The sequence below is a fragment of the Taudactylus pleione genome, unplaced genomic scaffold (genome assembly GCF_031769625.1).
Source record: "Taudactylus pleione unplaced genomic scaffold, aTauple2 ptg000162l, whole genome shotgun sequence".
Taxonomy (NCBI): domain Eukaryota; kingdom Metazoa; phylum Chordata; class Amphibia; order Anura; family Myobatrachidae; genus Taudactylus; species Taudactylus pleione.
This window is the reverse complement of record NW_028284564.1, coordinates 13,984,514-14,002,053: the sequence shown is the minus strand read 5'-3', so window position 1 is coordinate 14,002,053 and position 17,540 is coordinate 13,984,514. Positions and strand designations below refer to the sequence as shown.

Sequence of the window (17,540 nt, the reverse complement as noted above, 5' to 3'; positions counted from 1 at the left end):
CAGCCGGCCCTTTACTTATGACACAGGCGCACGCTTGGCACTACTTTGTTGATGCACGTGCGGCTACTGCGCACACAATTCACAAACACAGAAAATAATTTTTTTTCGGTTTGGACTGGAGTGTACTTTGGGGGTTACAGCACCCTTTAACGGTCAAGCCAGCCGGCCCTTTACTTATGACACAGGCGCACGCTTGGCACTACTTTGTTGATGCACGTGCGGCTACTGCGCACACAATTCACAAACACAGAAAATAATTTTTTTTTTGGTTTGGACTGGAGTGTACTTTCGGGGGTTACAGCACCCTTAACGGTCAAGCCAGCCGGCCCTTTACTTATGACACAGGCGCACGCTTGGCACTACTTTGTTGATGCACGTGCGGCTACTGCGCACACAATTCACAAACACAGAAAATAATTTTTTTTTGGTTTGGACTGGAGTGTACTTTCGGGGGTTACAGCACCCTTTAACGGTCAAGCCAGCCGGCCCTTTACTTATGACACAGGCGCACGCTTGGCACTACTTTGTTGATGCACGTGCGGCTACTGCGCACACAATTCACAAACACAGAAAATATATTATTTTTTTAGCACTTGGGGGGAGCACCCCTGATGGACAGAGCACCCCCTGGACAACACTACAGCACCTCTTTAGGACTGGGACACTGCACAGTGGACACAGCCCCTATGGAGAACTGACTGCACAACACAGTCCAGCCAGCCCCTATGGACTTTGAAGTAGTGGACACAGCCCCTATTAACAACAGCAGCACAGCACAACACAGCCAGCCCCTATGGACTTTGAAGTAGTGGACAACAGCAGCACTACACTACACTACACTACACAGCCCTAACTCCCACCCTCCCTCTTCACTGTCCACAGCCGAGTGAGAAAATGGCGCCGACGTGGGTACCTTATATAGGATCCAAAACCCGCGAGACTCGGAAGGCGGGATGATGACGTTTTGCCTCGATTTCAGATCCGAGTCAGGCGGGAAAAGTCGAGCCTGATTCGGATCGGACTCTGATCGGGGGGGCTCGGGGGGGTTCGGATTTCAGAAATCCGAACCCGCTCACCCCTAGTATATATATATATATTATATTTATAGATCCACGATCCGGTACTCACATAATCTCTAATGGGTATACCGCCTGGGTGACCTCCATACACACAGCTGAGTCGCTGTGAGTAATGTGTCATAAAGGATGGTAGCACTCTGGTTGGATAAATAAACACACTTAGATTAGCATTGTGAATGCAACGTTTCAGCGCTTTTATTAGCGCCTTCTTCGGGAACAGCATTACATATATATAATATATATATAATATATATATAATATATATATATATATGTATATATATTTGGTTTTGGATCTGGATCTTTCTTCGTGTTTTGGATCTGGATTGGTTTTGCCAAAACCACCCTTCCGTGTTCTGGGTTTTGTGTTTTGGATCTGTATTTTTTTTAAAAAAGCATAAAAACTGCTAAAATCACAGAATGTGTTGGTTTTTCTGCTCCTATGCTATTAACCTCAATAACCTTAATTTCCACTAATTTCCAGTCTATTCTGAACACCTCACAATAGTGTTTTTATGTCCAAAAGGTTGCACCGAGGTAGCTGGATGACTATGCTAAGCGACACGAGTGGGCGGCACAAACACGTGACCCATCTAGGAGTGATACTGCAGTGGCAGACAGGATGGCAGTTTGAAAAACTAGGCCCCAAACTGTACATAATGCAAAGAAAAAAAAGAGGTGCAAGATGGAATTGTCCTTGGGCCCTCCCACCCACCCTTATGTTGTATAAACAGGACATGCACACTTTAACAAAGCAATCATTTCGGCGCCAGGGTCTGCCACACAACTGTGGCTGAAATGATTGGTTCGTTTGCGCCCCCACAAAACAAGCTGGCAATTAATGTGTCCCTGCACAAACTGGCTCTAAGGAGGCAAGATGTCGTCCTCATCCTCCTCATCCACCGATTCCTCACCCTCTTCAGTGTTGTGTACATCCTCATCCTCACAGAGTATTAACTCGTCCCCACTGGAATCCACCACCACAGGTCCCTCTGTACGTTCTGGAGGCTGGTCTCCCTGGAAGGGTTGATAATTCATTTTTATGAACATCATCTTCTCCACATATTGTGGAAGCAACCTCCTACGCCTTTCGCTGACAAGGTTCCCGGCTGCACTAAACACTCTTTCGGAGTACACACTGGAGGGGGGGCAACTCAGGTAAAATAGAGCCAGTTTGTACAGGGGCCTCCAAATTGCCTCTTTTTCCTGCCAGTACAGGTATGGACTGTCTGACATGCCTACTTGGATGCTGTCACCAATGTAATCCTCCACTATTCTGTCAATGGTGACAGTATCATATGTAGTGACAGTAGACATGTCAGAAATTGTTGCCAGGTCCTTCAGTCCGGACCAGATGTCCAAACTTGGTCCTGCCTGCCCTGTATTACCGCCAGCGCATTGCTTAGGATACCTAAGTTTTTTCCTGGCAGCCGCAGTTGCGGGAGCAAATGAAGAAGGAGCTGTTGACGTGTTACGTTCCGCTTCAGCTGACAGTGTTTTCACCAGCAGGTCTTTGCACCTTTGCAGGCTTGTGTCGGCCGGAAAGAGAGACACCACATAGGCTTTAAACCTAGGATCGAGCACGGTGGCCAAAATGTAGTGGTCTGATTTCAACAGATTGACCACCCTGGAATCCTGGCAAAGCGAATGAAGGGCTTCATCCACAAGTCCCATATGCCGAGCGGAATCGCTCCGTCTTAGCTCCTCCTTCACTTTCTCCAGCTGCTTCTGCAAAAGCCTGATGAGGGGAATGACCTGACTCAAGCTGGCAGTGTCTGAACTGACTTCACGTGTGGCAAATTCGAAGGGCTGGAGAACCTTGCACAACATGGAAATCATTCTCCACTGCGCTTGAGACAGGTGCATACCCCCTCCTTTGCCTATGTCATAGGTGGATGTATAGGCTTGAATGGCCTTTTGCTGCTCCTCCATCCTCTGAAGCATATAGAGGGTTGAGTTCCACCGCATCACAACCTCTTGCTTCAGGTGATGGCGGGGCAGGTTCAAGAGTGTTTGCTGGCGCTCCAGTCTTCGGCACGCAGTCGCTGAATGGCGAAAGTGGGCAGAAATTTTTCGGGCCACCCAAAGCGTCTCCTGCACGCCCCTGTCGCTTTTCAGAAAATTCTGCACCACCAAGTTTATTGTGTGATCAAAACATGGGACGTGCTGGAATTTGCCCAGATGTAATGCCCGCACAATATTGGTGGCGTTGTCAGATATCACAAATCCCCAGGAGAGTCTAAGTGGGGTAAGCCACTGGGCGATGATTTCCCTCAGTTTCTCTTAGAGGTTGTCGGCGGTGTGCCTCTTACTGAAACCGGTGATACACAGCGTAGCCTGCCTTGGAACGAGCTGGCGTTTCTGAGATGCTGCTACTGGTGACGCTGCTGCTGTTGCTGCGTAAGGTGATACATCTACCCAGTGGGCTGTCACAGTCATATAGTCCTTAGTCTGCCCTGTTCCACTTGTCCACATGTCCGTGGTTAAGTGGACATTATGTACAACGGCATTTTTCAGGACACTGAGGACACTTTTTCTGACGTTTCTGTACAGTCTCGGTATCGCCTGCCTAGTGAAGTGGAACCTAGACGGGATTTGGAACCGGGGACACACTACCTCCATCAATTGTCTAAATCCCACTGCACCAATGGTGGATACCGGACACACGTCTAACACCAACATAGCAGTCCAGGCCTCAGTTATACGTTTTGCTTCAGGATGACTGCTGTCGTACTTCATCCTCCTGGGACTGTTGGAGGGTCAATTGTTTAGTAAAAGTAGTGGTGTTCCTACTTCCTCTCTGGGATGATGAACGACTCCCAGCAGCAGCAACAGCAGCAGCGGCAGCAGGAGGCGTAGCAATGCAGGATCCTCCGGAGGAATCCCGGATAGGAGAGTCAGTCATGCCAGTGACATGGCCTGCAGGACTACTTCCGATCCTGACTAAGGAGGAAATTGACGAGGAGGGAGTTGACGGTGTGGTTTGCAGGCGCTTGGATACAACAGGACAACGGGATTTAAGTGTCCCTGGACTGCTTACGGTCTTAGCCAAAGTTTCTGAACTTGACAGTAACTTTTTATGAACGCGCTGCAGGTGCCGTATAAGGGAGGATGTTCCTAGGTGGTTAACGTCCCTACCCCTACTTATTTCACCTTTACATATGGCAAGACAGTTGTTGTCTGGATTTGGATAGAAATATTGCCAGACCAAAGAGGTGGAATGTTTGGTCTTCTGCCCAGGCATGACCGTGATGGGCTTTTTCATCCCACGGACAACTGTCTCCCCCGGAGCCTGATTTAAACAAACCACATCACCATCAGAAGCCTCCTCGCCAACTTCCTCCTCAGCGCCAGCTACACCAGTATCCTCATCCTGTTGTACTTCAACAGTGACATCTTCAATTTGCATATCAGCAAGTGGACTGTGGGTGCTCCTTTCAGCACTTGCAGGGGGCGTGCAAATTGTGGAAAGAGGCACCTCTTCCCGTCCAGTGCTTGGAAGGTCAGGCATCGCAACCGCCACCACACTTGGACTCTCCTTGGGGATTTGTGATATCTTCTTAGAACGCACAGTTCTTTGCTGTGCTTTTGCCAGCTTAACTCGTTTGATTTTTTTAGCGGGAGGACGGCTTCCATCGTCATGTGAAGCTGAACCACTAGTCATGAACATACTAGTCATACTAGTATGACACACACTAGTCATAGGGAAAGACCTTAGCCGTTCCTTGCCACTCCGTGTCATAAATGGCATATTGGCAAGTTTACGTTTCTCTTCAGATGATTTAAATGTTTTTTTTTAAGGTCATTTTCCTGAACTTTGTCATTTGGGATTGTATGTGGCCTCTACTATGACATTGGGCATCGGCCTTGGCAGACAACGTTGATGGCATGTTATCGTCTATGTCATGACTAGTGGCAGCAGCTTCAGCACTAGGAGGAAGTGGTTCTTGATCTTTCCCTATTTTATTTTTATCGGAGCAAGTTTGGTCCTCCATTTATGTAATATCGATTTGATATATACGTGCGGCTAAGGCGCACACAAACACAGAAAATATTTTTTTATTTTTGCTGGAGAGTAGTGCACTTTGTGGGTTACACCACCCTTTAAGAAATGAGCCAGCTGGCTCTTTACTTATGGGACACAGGCACACACTTCGCGCTGCTCCTTTGTTGATACACGTGCAGCCACAGTGCACACAATTCACAAACACAGAAAATATTTTTTCATTTGGGTTGGAGTGTACTTTGGGGGTTACAGCACCCTTTAATGGTCAAGCCAGCCGGCGCTTTACTTATGACACAGGCGCACGCTTGGCACTACTTTGTTGATGCACGTGCGGCTACTGCGCACACAATTCACAAACACAGAAAATATTATTTTTTTTTGCACTTGGGGGGAGCACCCCTGATGGACAGAGCACCCCCTGGACAACACTAAAGCACCCCTTTAGGACTGGGACTCTGCACAGGACTTTGTAGTGGACACAGCCCCTATGGACAACTGACTGCACAACACAGTCCAGCCAGCCCCTATGGACTTTGGAGGAGTGGACACAGCCCCTATGGACAACAGCAGCACAACACAGCCAGCCCCTATGGACTTTGGAGGAGTGGACACAGCCCCTATGGACAACAGCAGCACAGCACAACACAGCCAGCCCCTATGGACTTTGGAGGAGTGGACACAGCCCCTATGGTCAACAGCAGCACAGCACAACACTGCACTACACTACACAGCCCAGCCAGCCCTAACTGCCACCCTCCCTCTTCACTGTCCACAGCCGAGTGAGAAAATGACGCCGACGCGGGTACCTTATATAGGATCTAAAACCCGCGAGACCCGGAAGGCGGGATGATGACGTTTTGCCTCGATTTCAGATCCGAGTCAGGCGGGAAAAGTCGAGCCTGACTCTGATCGGCCTCGGATCGTGGGGGCTCGGGGGGGTTCGGATTTCAGAAATCCGAACCCGCTCACCCCTTATATATATATATATATATATATATAAGTCCAATAGTCCGGCACTCCTTACTGGTAATATACAGCCACCTGGGTGCTCCCACAAACAATAATATAGCAGTACAAGGTAAGTACTAGAGTCAGTACAAACCACACGGGTCACTCCAGGTTTTTTGATTATTTTTTTATGCAGAAAGCATTAAACTGACATTTCGGGACTGCGCAGAGTCCCATCCTTAAGGTAAGAACAATAAAAATGCAATGTAAATTGTGCTTACCTTATATCCCCTTGTGTGCAAGTTCTCATTGTCTCCGGAGGTGAGAGCGGCGTCCACGCCCGTCCTGCGGTGCAGTTCCAATGACATAGGCGTCTGTGCACGTCAGGTTGCTATGGCAACCCCTCGTGGCGTCTCTCCCTCCGGCAGACAACTGACAGATAATAAAAGACTGTCACCATATGTTGCAAGTGCAGTGTGTCCAGTGGTAACTATTAGTGGGTATGATACATACATAAATATCTCAAACTTATAAGCTGCATACACACACAACGATTTTGTTACCAACAATTTTATGAACGATTTTCTGTCAGATTATCTAATGTGTAATGAACGATTTTTTTGAACTACAAACAATTTTTGCATATTCCCTTAATAAAAATCGTTGAGTTGACAAGTCTGAACTATAAACTACAAACGTGAACGCACATGAACGATAATCGTTCATTGTTTGACTCAGAAAATGAACGATTTTTCCAAACTATTATCGTTAAACGATATCGTTTAACGATAATCATTCAAAAAATTGTTGTGTGTGTATGCAGCTATAGTGATAATCAGCAATAGTAATGCTGCAAAATTATTTACATATCTAAATGAGACAATTATTAATTATAGTAAAGGAAGAATATAATGAAACAATCTAGTACTCTTTATAACTAGAATTGAGGTCCTGTAATATAGCGCAAATCCTGGATAAATACTGTTCACAGTGTTCCAATTTATTTTTTCATTGAGACCATGGAGTTGCAGGGTATTTAATCTTAATATCCATCTAGTCTCAAGTCTCATCAAATCCAACACTCTGTCACCAGCCCGTGGTTTGGGAGGGACATGATCGATGATCATGTATTTCAAAGATGCTAGTGAATGATTACACAGTTTGAAGTGTTTCACTACTGGCTGCTCTATGTTCTCCCCCGACAGCGATTGTCTTATAGCTGAGTGGTGGAGCGCCATGCGTTCCTTAAATGTACGACTAGTCATACCAATAAAGTATAAGCTGCATGGACAAACTATAAAGTATGTGACATATTGCGATGAGCAATTCAAAACATGTCTAATTGAAAAAAAATTGTTATTATGCGGATATATGAACCTTTGACCAATTTTATAGGTATCTGCACGTTGTACATTAAGGGCATCTATAACAACCAGGTCTTTTATTGGATCCAAATATGCCCTGTTGTGACTGAGTTTGTAATGTCAGTCTTTACTAAAATGTATTGCAGGTTTTTCCCCCTCCTATAACTCGTCATGGGTTTGATGTTTTTAAAACAAGTGAGGTCTTGGTCGTTGGATACAATAAGCCAAATGGCCTTGGTTGCTGTAGGGATCACCGCACTAGCTGTAGAGTATTGTGTAGACCACAGGTTCTCAAACTCGGTCCTCGGGACCCCAAACAGTGCATGTTTTCCAGGTCTCCACACTGAATCAAGTGAAATAATTAGCTCCACTTGTGGACCTTTTAAAATGTGTCAGTGAGTAATGATTACACCTGTGCACCTGCTGGTTGACCTACAAAACGTGAACTGTGTGGGGTCCTGAGGACCAAGTTTGAGAACCACTTGTGTAGACCATATGAAAGTGTCTTTCATTTCAATGTCCCGTTTGCATTTATTCCCTTCTAAGAGACTCACCCTTTCCATTTTTAGAACTTTTTTTTTTTCATGTTTTTGAGATGCTGAAAGGTATATCCCCTATCTCTGAATTTGTTCACCACTATATCTAAGGCTTGAGGAAGATCTTGTTTATTGCTGGTGATGCAAGCAATTCTATGCATTTATGAGAACGGCAGACCCTTGACTAGAGTTTTAGGGTGATGGCTACTTGCTTCAAGGAGTATATTATGGTCTTGTCCTTGTAAAATACTGAGGTGGAGATTTTTCCATCCTTTAGTCTTATACGTACATCCAGATAATTGACCTGGTATTTACTGCACATGTATGTGATTTTTATAGGGGTACTGAGTTGATTTATATTTTCCATCATGGCATTGAATTTTTCTTCACCTCCATTCCATAAAAATAATAAGTCATCAATATATCTGGCATACCAAATCATATGATGTTTGTACTCTGGATTATGGAAGAATAATTGATTCTCTAGTTTAAACATGTACATATTAGCATACACTGGGGCCACATGCGACCCCATGGCGCAGCCAGCTTGTTGTAAGTAGTACCACCAAATAAGAAGTAATTTCTTGTAAGGGTCAGACGTAATCATTGTAAATATAGATGGATATCTACTTCTAATTGTTTCGTCAGATCGTGCAAAAATTCAGACATGGCCTTTAACCCTTCACTGTGTTGGATGGACGTTTACAAACTACACACGTCCATCGTGCATTATCTGACAGATTTGTAAGAGATCCCAAGTGTTTAAGCAGGGTATTTGTGTCTTTTAAGTATGTCGGTTGTTGCACTACATGTGGCTGAATTAACAGATCCAAGTATTCAGAAACTGGTTGCTATAAAGACCCCCTGGCAGATATAATTGGTCTACCAGGTTTTTTTTTCTAAGATCTTTATGTATCTTGGGAACTGTATATATGACCAGAGTCACTGGATTTTTTTGCGATAAAGCCATATACGTTTGTGACTTAATGAATCCTGCATCTGTTGCTGTTTTTAGTATAATGTCCAATTCCTTTTGGAATTTGGTTGTTGGATCTCCTGGTAATTTTGAATACCCTTCTTCATTTGAAAGTTGTTTGTAAATGTCTTCCTTGTATATTGAAAGATCTTGAAGGACAATACCCCCGCCTTTGTCAGCGGGGCGTATCACTATATTTTTGTATTCACTAAGATTCTTAAGTGCTTTATATTCACTATGTGATAGGTTGGAAAAAATTTGCTTTGGGGCTTTATTGTATTTATTAACCGAGTCATCTAAAAGTTTCGTATAGGTCTTAATTGATGGAATTGTGGAAGGTGGATCAAAAGTAGTTTTATTGTATTTTATTGTATTTTCTATGAAAGGCTTCAAGGGTACTGAATTCTTTTTCTGTGTGTTGTTTCTTTTGAAAAAACTCTCTAAGTCTCATTTTACGTCTTAGTTCATTGAGATATTTTTGCCATTCAAATTTGTCGTATTTATTGGTGGGTATAAAAGTAAGTCCTTTATTAAAGACTTTGATTTCCTTTGGTGTCAAGGGTCTGCTGGAAAGGTTAAACACTAGTTCTTCTATTTGGGAACTATTTTTGTGGGTCTTATTGGTTTGCCCCCCTTCTGGTGGGTACTTATTGAAAACTCTCCTACAGGAGACCCTGGTGTGGATAGGTCCAAGTGGCATGTGCAGAAGGCATGGTGACATAAATTGTATCATCATAGACCCACGTCTCTGGCATAATGCCACAGGACCATGATGATGCAATATGCAACAAATCACAACTTCAAGCGCCTGTCAGCCACATAGGATCCAAGAGGGTTCCCTGCTTTCCCAAGAGTCAGGGAGGATTCCTGAACATTGCAGGAGAGCAGGAAAGTATAATTACTTACAATGCACCTAATACGCTATTTTCTGACATTGCAATAGCGGAAAAACAAAATTTGCACTTCTTTCATATATAAGCACAGTTTTAGTGAACAATTATTATTTATTGTAGTAAGCGTCAAGGCACTAGGAGGATAGGGATTCGGGTCGGGCCCCAGGGTCAACTGACCCAGCTCTGGCAACTGAAATGTAGGCAAAACTGAATGACTGAGTAGTTATGGGCAACAACTATACTTCTAAAAACCCGCACTTTTGTGGAAAATAAATTAGAAATATTTTCACTTTTGGAAAAAAAAAATACACTTTATTTAAATAAGGAAACATTTGTTCCTGTAAGTGTCTTGCACTATATACATCTTGAAATGTCAATCGTAGTATCAAATTTGCGACAGCAAATGTACTATTGTGATCCTTCTTAACTAGGGTTCACCAGCTACCCAAGGTAGCTGGTGAACGCTACGACTCGCCAGGGGTCGGTGAACACTTCGACTCGCCAGGGGTCTTCTTAAATAGGGATAAGACCTATCTTATCTCTATTTAATAAGCACATTTAAATACATTTTCGACAGATCTAGGGTTTCTCTCCCTATAATAAATAGATCCTTGGTGTGATAAAAAAAACTAAATTTTTTACCCTATTTATAAATTATTTAAAAGCTCTGGTTTTTATATTTGCATGGTATAATGAACAGAATTGTTATCGGTTTAAGCACGTTTTATTTTGCCTAATATTTGCCCTAGAAAGATGTCCAATAGTCCTATAACTGTCTGTAACATGCATTTTCGCCAGCACAGATGGAGTTAAATAATGCCTACTAGTGCACTGGAGTGAGCCCTGATGCATTCTGGTAACAGGCTTTGGTGCTTCCCGTTAACTTCTATGGCTGTGCTGCAATGCTAGAAGCATGTGGCAGGGATCTCCCATGTAGTACAGGAGCCCTCAGTGCAGCGAGAAGTGAATGGTAGCACAGCCAGAGTCGCAGATTAATTCCATGCCATTGATATTTTATTTTCTTCATCATCTTGATGTTAACGTGAAGCATTTGCTGCATCCAGCAAGTTTCCTGTTGGAATGAAGGGCAGGGGCTGCTGGGAGTCGCCATCCGCTCGTTCCTTCTGCAACACCGGCTGCCTGAATAAGTATAAGAAGGGTTAGTGGCCTCCCTGCTTTCCAGTCACAGCCTGTGGTTCGATCACTGCATGTCAGGAGGAAATGTGTGCTCTCCTGCGGGTATTGTTACTGCATGATTAACTCCAGCACAGCCGTACAATGAATGCACCGGCAGGAGACAGCTGTGTGTTCAGTCAGCTCAGCATCAGCAGCAGCATGTGTATAGTGTTCTCTTCCTGACAGCAGCAGCTCTGTCTATGCAGCAGGGGTGGCTGCAGCTGCTGCCTCTGACCTATCATGTGGTACGGTGCAATCTGGAGACGAGGTAGGGGCAGGTGAAGATACGGTCACACAGAGGGGGACATGTACCACACATAGCTGTATGATTCATCCCTTCACTTCACGTCATGGCGCTTAGTGTATCCATTTATTTTCTCCACGATGCAAGCAGTAACCTGAGATTTGAGATCTTCTCAGGGTTTACAGGATGCTTATGAAATTTTAATTTTACTGTGATACTTTCTATAACTTACAATGCTGCACTGTGGACTTCGATGAGCATTAAAAAAGGATGTGCTGGGGGTCACCTTGAAAATATTATTTTTATTTTTTTTATTGGGGATGGACATCGGAAGCTAATGGTTAGCAACCATCTATGTTTCCGATTTTGCTGGAAGTATTTTTCCCATCAAATTATGGGAATTCGATGTTTGCCAGCAATTGGATGCAGCTTTCCGATGCCCATCATATGGTTGGATATTTCTGTGCAACAGCGAACACCCGGAAGTGGTGTCCACAGCCCAACTAGTGTGCACATGCGAGAAGCTCTGAAAGCTTCTGCTCATGCGCACAGTCAAACTATCAGTGGCTATAACATCTATTGCTTGCGATGCCATGTCGGGACCTTAGCAACCGTTTCATACTGGGCTTCTGATGTCCATTCCTACTGATGATATTATTGATGTTGTTTTTTCTGAGGAGAAAGTAAGGTGCAAATTTTCTCATTGTACATGTTACTTTTATACAGTCGCATATAACTTGTATTTATTATATGTAGGAATACAGATATGTCCTCGTACACTATTGCTGCAGTTGTGCCAAACAGCCTTTCTCAGTGTGCCAGGTCCTGTACGACTTGACTTGTGCCAAAATTCTTTTGCATGAAAATGCGTTTTAGTCTCAACCGAATGTGACAAAACGCTTCAGGACCTGCACAAACTAATTTGATATGCAACACTTTTATATCTGTGTACGAAATGCTACTATACTGCTTTTTTCACGCCATATTCCGTTGTGCTTCATACACAGAGTCAGTCGCACACAGATATACAAGTGTTGCATATTAAATTAATCAGTGTATTCTCCTGAAGCGTTTTTTCACATCCTATAATGACTAAGATGCATTTTTGGGCAAAAACGATGCTCAGCGCAAGCAGAGTCGCAAGGGACCCTGTTTCGCACCAAACTTCTTGCGCTGCATGGCATATTGAGGCTAAGGGGTAAATTTACTAAATTGAGAGTTTTTAAAAGTGAGTTTTAAAAGTGACGTTGCACATAGCAACCAATCAGATTCTAGCTATTATCTTCTAGAAGGTGCTAGTTAATTGTTAAGTAGTTAATTGTTAAGTAGAATCTGATTGGTTGCTACGGGCAACACCACTTTTAAAACTCACTTCTAAAAACTCTCACTTTAGTAAATTTACCCGATTTTAGTTATGGTAACTCTTGCTGAAGCAAGAAACACTGTTATGATATAATAACCAAATGGGGTCACTTACTACAAATGAGCAGGACATAGTAATGTACTGTATGCATAGTTCATATAGCTTCCTTTAGCTGTAAGCTTTTATTGGAACCTTACACGCTACTTACTACTACACAGGCTATTTGGTGAGGGAAAACCTTACTTCTGTTTGCTCTGTGCCAATAGAGGTGCAAGCAAAGAAACTGCAGTAGCAAAGTTTTCTTCCTGTAATTACTGTAAATGTACGCAACTGCACACTTAATTGTATATGCCCCTAAGGAACTGATTCAAGAACACACAAAAGCAGCTTTGTGTGGTGTGCACAGCTCACGTAACAATTGTTATAGTAGCTTGTGTCTGTTTGCATCCCCATGGGCTGCGAGCAGAAATGAGTGAGAGATACATCCCGTCATGCCTTTCTAGTGGTAGTTCGAGTGTAATTGATTTGGTCCCTAAGAGTGTTTGACATGCTGTGCACCCTAGTACATCAACAGTCGTGTCATGCTCCAAGAGGCTATAACAGTAGTTCCCAGCATAGGCAAACGCAGGGGGAGTTTCCGTCTGCCTGGAAACCCCCCTCCCCATCCCACACCATGACCACAATAGAAATAGTAATATAATAGACTGTTACTTGTGCTGCATGTTCTTCTCAGTATCACAAATGAAATAATTAGCACCACCTGTGGATCTTTTAACATGTATCAGCCAGTAATAAATAACCTGTGCACCAACTAGAAGATCTGGAAAACATGCTATGTTAGAGATGCACTGCTATAGAGCCCAATATGTACATATACAGTATGTCCAGGGCAGTGCTAGGTTCTTCTGCTGCTCCTCCAGGCTCCCGGACTTGCTCCAATAGTCTGGAATGGTGCCCACATTTAAAATAAATACGTTCAGCTCAGGCAGGATGGCCTACTGGCACATCTAATGGCTTACTGTGATCGCTGGTCCTGTATATGCAGGAATTATGACACACAATACACTTTGTATGACGCTTATTAAAGCTGGTTAAGTACTAGTTCTGCCCTTTTCATTGACAGGCCACACTCGCTCTAAAATTAAGACTTTGGAAACCCCCCCTCTGGAAATCCTGCGTTTGCCACTGCCCAGTAGTTTCTAGAACTGGTAAACTCTGGAAGCTTTTCCATATATAGTCTTCCCGCTAGGCTGAAACAACCTGCCAGATGCTGCCCCGCAGGGGGGAAAAGTTGCGGTGCAGCGATCACCGCCGGTGAATAAATTCTTTGCGCATGCGCACGTAATCTATTCGCAGTGAGGTGAGAGCTTGGGGGCAGCACAGCATGTACGTCAGTGCTGGGCACTTCCCCAAGAGTAATGAAAAAGGGGACACGTCTTAAGGATACACCACTTTTCTGATGACCATTAGCGCTCGCACGAGTGCCCTTATAACAGTCCGGCGCCCTTCCCCACGCTGGATATAAAATGAACACTACTATACATGTATAATTATTCTATAAAAGAACTTGTATTTTGAGCTTAGTGTTAATGTAAGTAATTGGTGGGGATGTGTGTCTGGAATTCTCCATAACAATAATAATATTGGGAACCTGCATACAACTCAATAACGGATAACAGCCAATTACATTAGCAGTTGGTTTTCCACAGTGAACTCCTAACTGAAACTGGTTGGTGGACTATCTTTGGCAGCATTGTTCACTTTTAATTAAATGTCATCAAAACAATGCAAGTCGGAATGAACTAAAGAACTACTGGAACTATTAAATATTTCTACAAATGGGGTCTTGGATTATATACTAAAATTCAGAGCATATAATGGACTGGTGGGCTTTGAAAAGTCTATTATACTTCGGAGCGAGCTTTGCATTGCATACGGTTTTATTAGTAGAGTTTTTAATTTACAGTCTATTTAGTTCCAAGGATTCGGAGTGCTCCTCTGTCCAAAACTCTCTCCAATATTTTTATTGTAGTCAGAAGTAGAAAAAAAAACTTATCACAGTGATAGCAGATTTCCTATCGCTTCAGTTTATGATGAAATATTGCTGTATCAACGACGTTACACTAGGTGCCTTGTGTAAGAGGAGTCTCGAGGCTCACTTCGCAGGGCTTTCCATTCATGCATGTGCTTTGGGACTAGAAGCTCTGAGTCAGACTTCAGTTCCACTTTATATATATATATATATATATATATATATATATATATATATATATATATATATATATAAAAACAAAGTAACAGCGGCACTCTCAGGACTTGAAAAAAATAAGACTCACGACTCCACAGGTCTGCGATTCAACGTTTCAGTCGATTGGGCTTTATCAAGAACAGCACAACGTGATAACAACACATACCTTTAGACCCACAAGCATCCCATAATGTGAGCGTGCATCCTGCCTTGCCGCCCGCCGGGTGAGTGACATCACTCCAGAGGGACCGGCGCATGCATAGTGACGCGGCCGCTAAGAACACAGGACGCCCATAAGGGTTGTCATGGCAACCCAGTTCTAATGTAGCGGTCGCTGCGAGTACAGTAATGAGACAAAAAACAACCCAATCGGCAAAAGTACATATTGACACCAAAGGGTCTGCATAATCACGAGTCCATAATAAATGTATATATATAAAAAAACATGAAAGTATACGCATGGATGTTCAGGCAGGTAAGCAAATGAAATACTGTGCAATGACACGTGACCCAACAGATAATGTGCACAAAATAAAAAATGAAACCAGACAAAGAAAGAGACGTGCAAGTAATGTAACACTTATCACAGGGCTACTGAGGTAGCCAACCGCAGGGAAAGGGAGTGCATGTGCCCAAAGGTTATAGATATGGACACAGGAAAATGAAAGGGAAGGGACCTGGATGAAGGGATACTAGACCTATAGGGGTGGCACAAACAATCTGGATACAGTCAACAAAGGTGTGAGGCTGTGGCAATAACGGGACAAAAATGTACGGATGGATGGAGTGTCTATGTTGACACCACCGGATACTCGCTGAGGAGTGTGGCCACCTGCAGAAGTAGTAAAGCATAAATGAAGCTGTGTACACTGAGCGCAGTACAGATGTGTACATCACATGGGGAAAGACGATTAATGGGAACACAAAACATGGGGAAGACATGGACTACAAGGACAGTGGAAGTGTTGGCTGAAGTGCAAATGAGGATACTGTCAAGTTACAGCACCCGGTGTTCCAAGGTGGTCTCCCATCCGAGTACTAACCCGGCCTACACTGCTTAGCTTCAAAGATCGGACGGTATAAGGCGTATCCAGTGTAGAATGGCAGTAAAGATGACATAAGTAATCCAGAATACATGCACGGCCAATGGGCCAACTGTGCCAAACACGACCGCTACATTAGAACCGGGTTGCCATGACAACCCTTATGGGCGTCCTGTGTTCTTAGCGGCCGCGTCACTATGTATGCGCCGGTCCCTCTGGAGTGATGTCACTCACCCGACGGGCGGCAAGGCAGGATGCACGCTCACATTATGGGATGCTTGTGGGTATAAAGGTATGTGTTGTTATCACGTTGTGCTGTTCTTGATAAAAGTCCAATCGACTGAAACGTTGAATCGCAGACCTGTGGAGTCGTGAGTCTTATGTTTTTCAAGTCCTGAGAGTGCCGCTGTTACTTTGTTTATATGCCTGGTTACATAACCACTTTGAGGGCACCCAGGCCAGTATTTCAGTTCATGTGGAGTGCCAGCGTTATTTTCCTGTATTTTCTCATTTGGATGTAGTCATATATCCCTGTGAATTGCAAGGCACCCCGTTTTGGATTATTCTTCTTTTTACCCATCAAGAAACATCTCTGTATTTACTTTTTTCTACACTGCTCTCTCTCATCTTTTTATTTTTTTGTTTTTTTCATTGGTGTAAACTATGGACTAACTTTTGTGCACATCACATTTTTTATTTTTAATTTTTTCTTCCTTTTTATTCATATTTTTTTCTTACTACAACCGCTTGGAATTGAATTGCTTGTTTGTACAATTGTATATTTTGCTCGAAACGCAGTGCTGTCCTGTTGGTGTTTCACTGTTTCTATATCTATCAATTTTCCATGACACTGGACAGCTTTTTTCAGCAACCTTAATTTTTTCCACATATTATGTCTCAGAACAGAACAGGAACCACTACTACTCCATCTGATGGCAGTGGTTTCCTACATATACAATTGCCGATAGGTGACACACTTAGCTTTAGTGAATCAGAAGCAGAGAGTCGATATTTCAAGGAGACCTTTCTTGACACTGTAGGGGCATCCTCTACTGAGGAACTCTTTGTACAATTATTAAGATTAAAGAAAAAAGAGATCGATTATCATTTGCACGGGGTTACTTTATCGGACTATCACAGAGAAAAGAAAATACCCAGAGGTTTTAGGATTAAGAACGTTCCCACCATTGGCAGAAATAGTGTTGATTTCTGCAGGAGGTGGGTTGCCGTTCTTAATAAATGCTCCCTTGATCTCATGTTATTAGTGATAGAGGAATCGAGTAAAGAATTGAATAATATCCGTGATAAAATCAAGACTTTTGAAATTTCTCATAAAAATAGTCTGTCAAGGGACAATCCGGAGAACTGGCTCGATAAACTTAATACACAAATTGAGGACTATAGAAGGGACCTCATCTCCTATAAGAAAGAGAAATTGGCCAAAGTCAATACTGACTACCAAGAGCAAAGGGTATACACATGGGCCACTGGTAGAACACTTAATCCCAGATTTCAGAGAACCCGTTTTAGAACCCCCAGACAACCATTTGACACAGAGGGCTCCAGTGGAGCTAATTCCTCGCATAGTGATCAAGATTTTCCATCTAGCTCCAATCCAGTCACACAACGTCCCCCTTTAGGAGTATCCACAAGGGCCCGAAAAGG

At 43.4% G+C, this 17,540-nt stretch overlaps 1 protein-coding gene and 1 pseudogene across 4 annotated transcripts in view; one reads left to right on the top strand and one right to left on the bottom strand.

Annotated features, from left to right (window-relative positions):
* The window catches only part of OSBP2 (oxysterol binding protein 2), a 363,838-nt gene that overhangs the window by 137,916 nt on the left and 208,382 nt on the right, over window positions 1-17,540 (top strand). The window contains exon 1 of one of the 4 annotated variants that reach the window (XM_088475124.1): window positions 10,722-10,960. The exons of the other annotated variants lie outside the window; for them this stretch is intronic. Within the exon in view, the coding sequence (XP_088331250.1) occupies window positions 10,882-10,960 (79 nt within the window). The 5' untranslated portion in view covers window positions 10,722-10,881. Of the gene's footprint in view, window positions 1-10,721; window positions 10,961-17,540 lie in introns of those variants that run through there. 4 annotated transcript variants of the gene reach the window in all.
* On the bottom strand, window positions 15,827-15,944 carry LOC148521488 (5S ribosomal RNA; annotated as a pseudogene).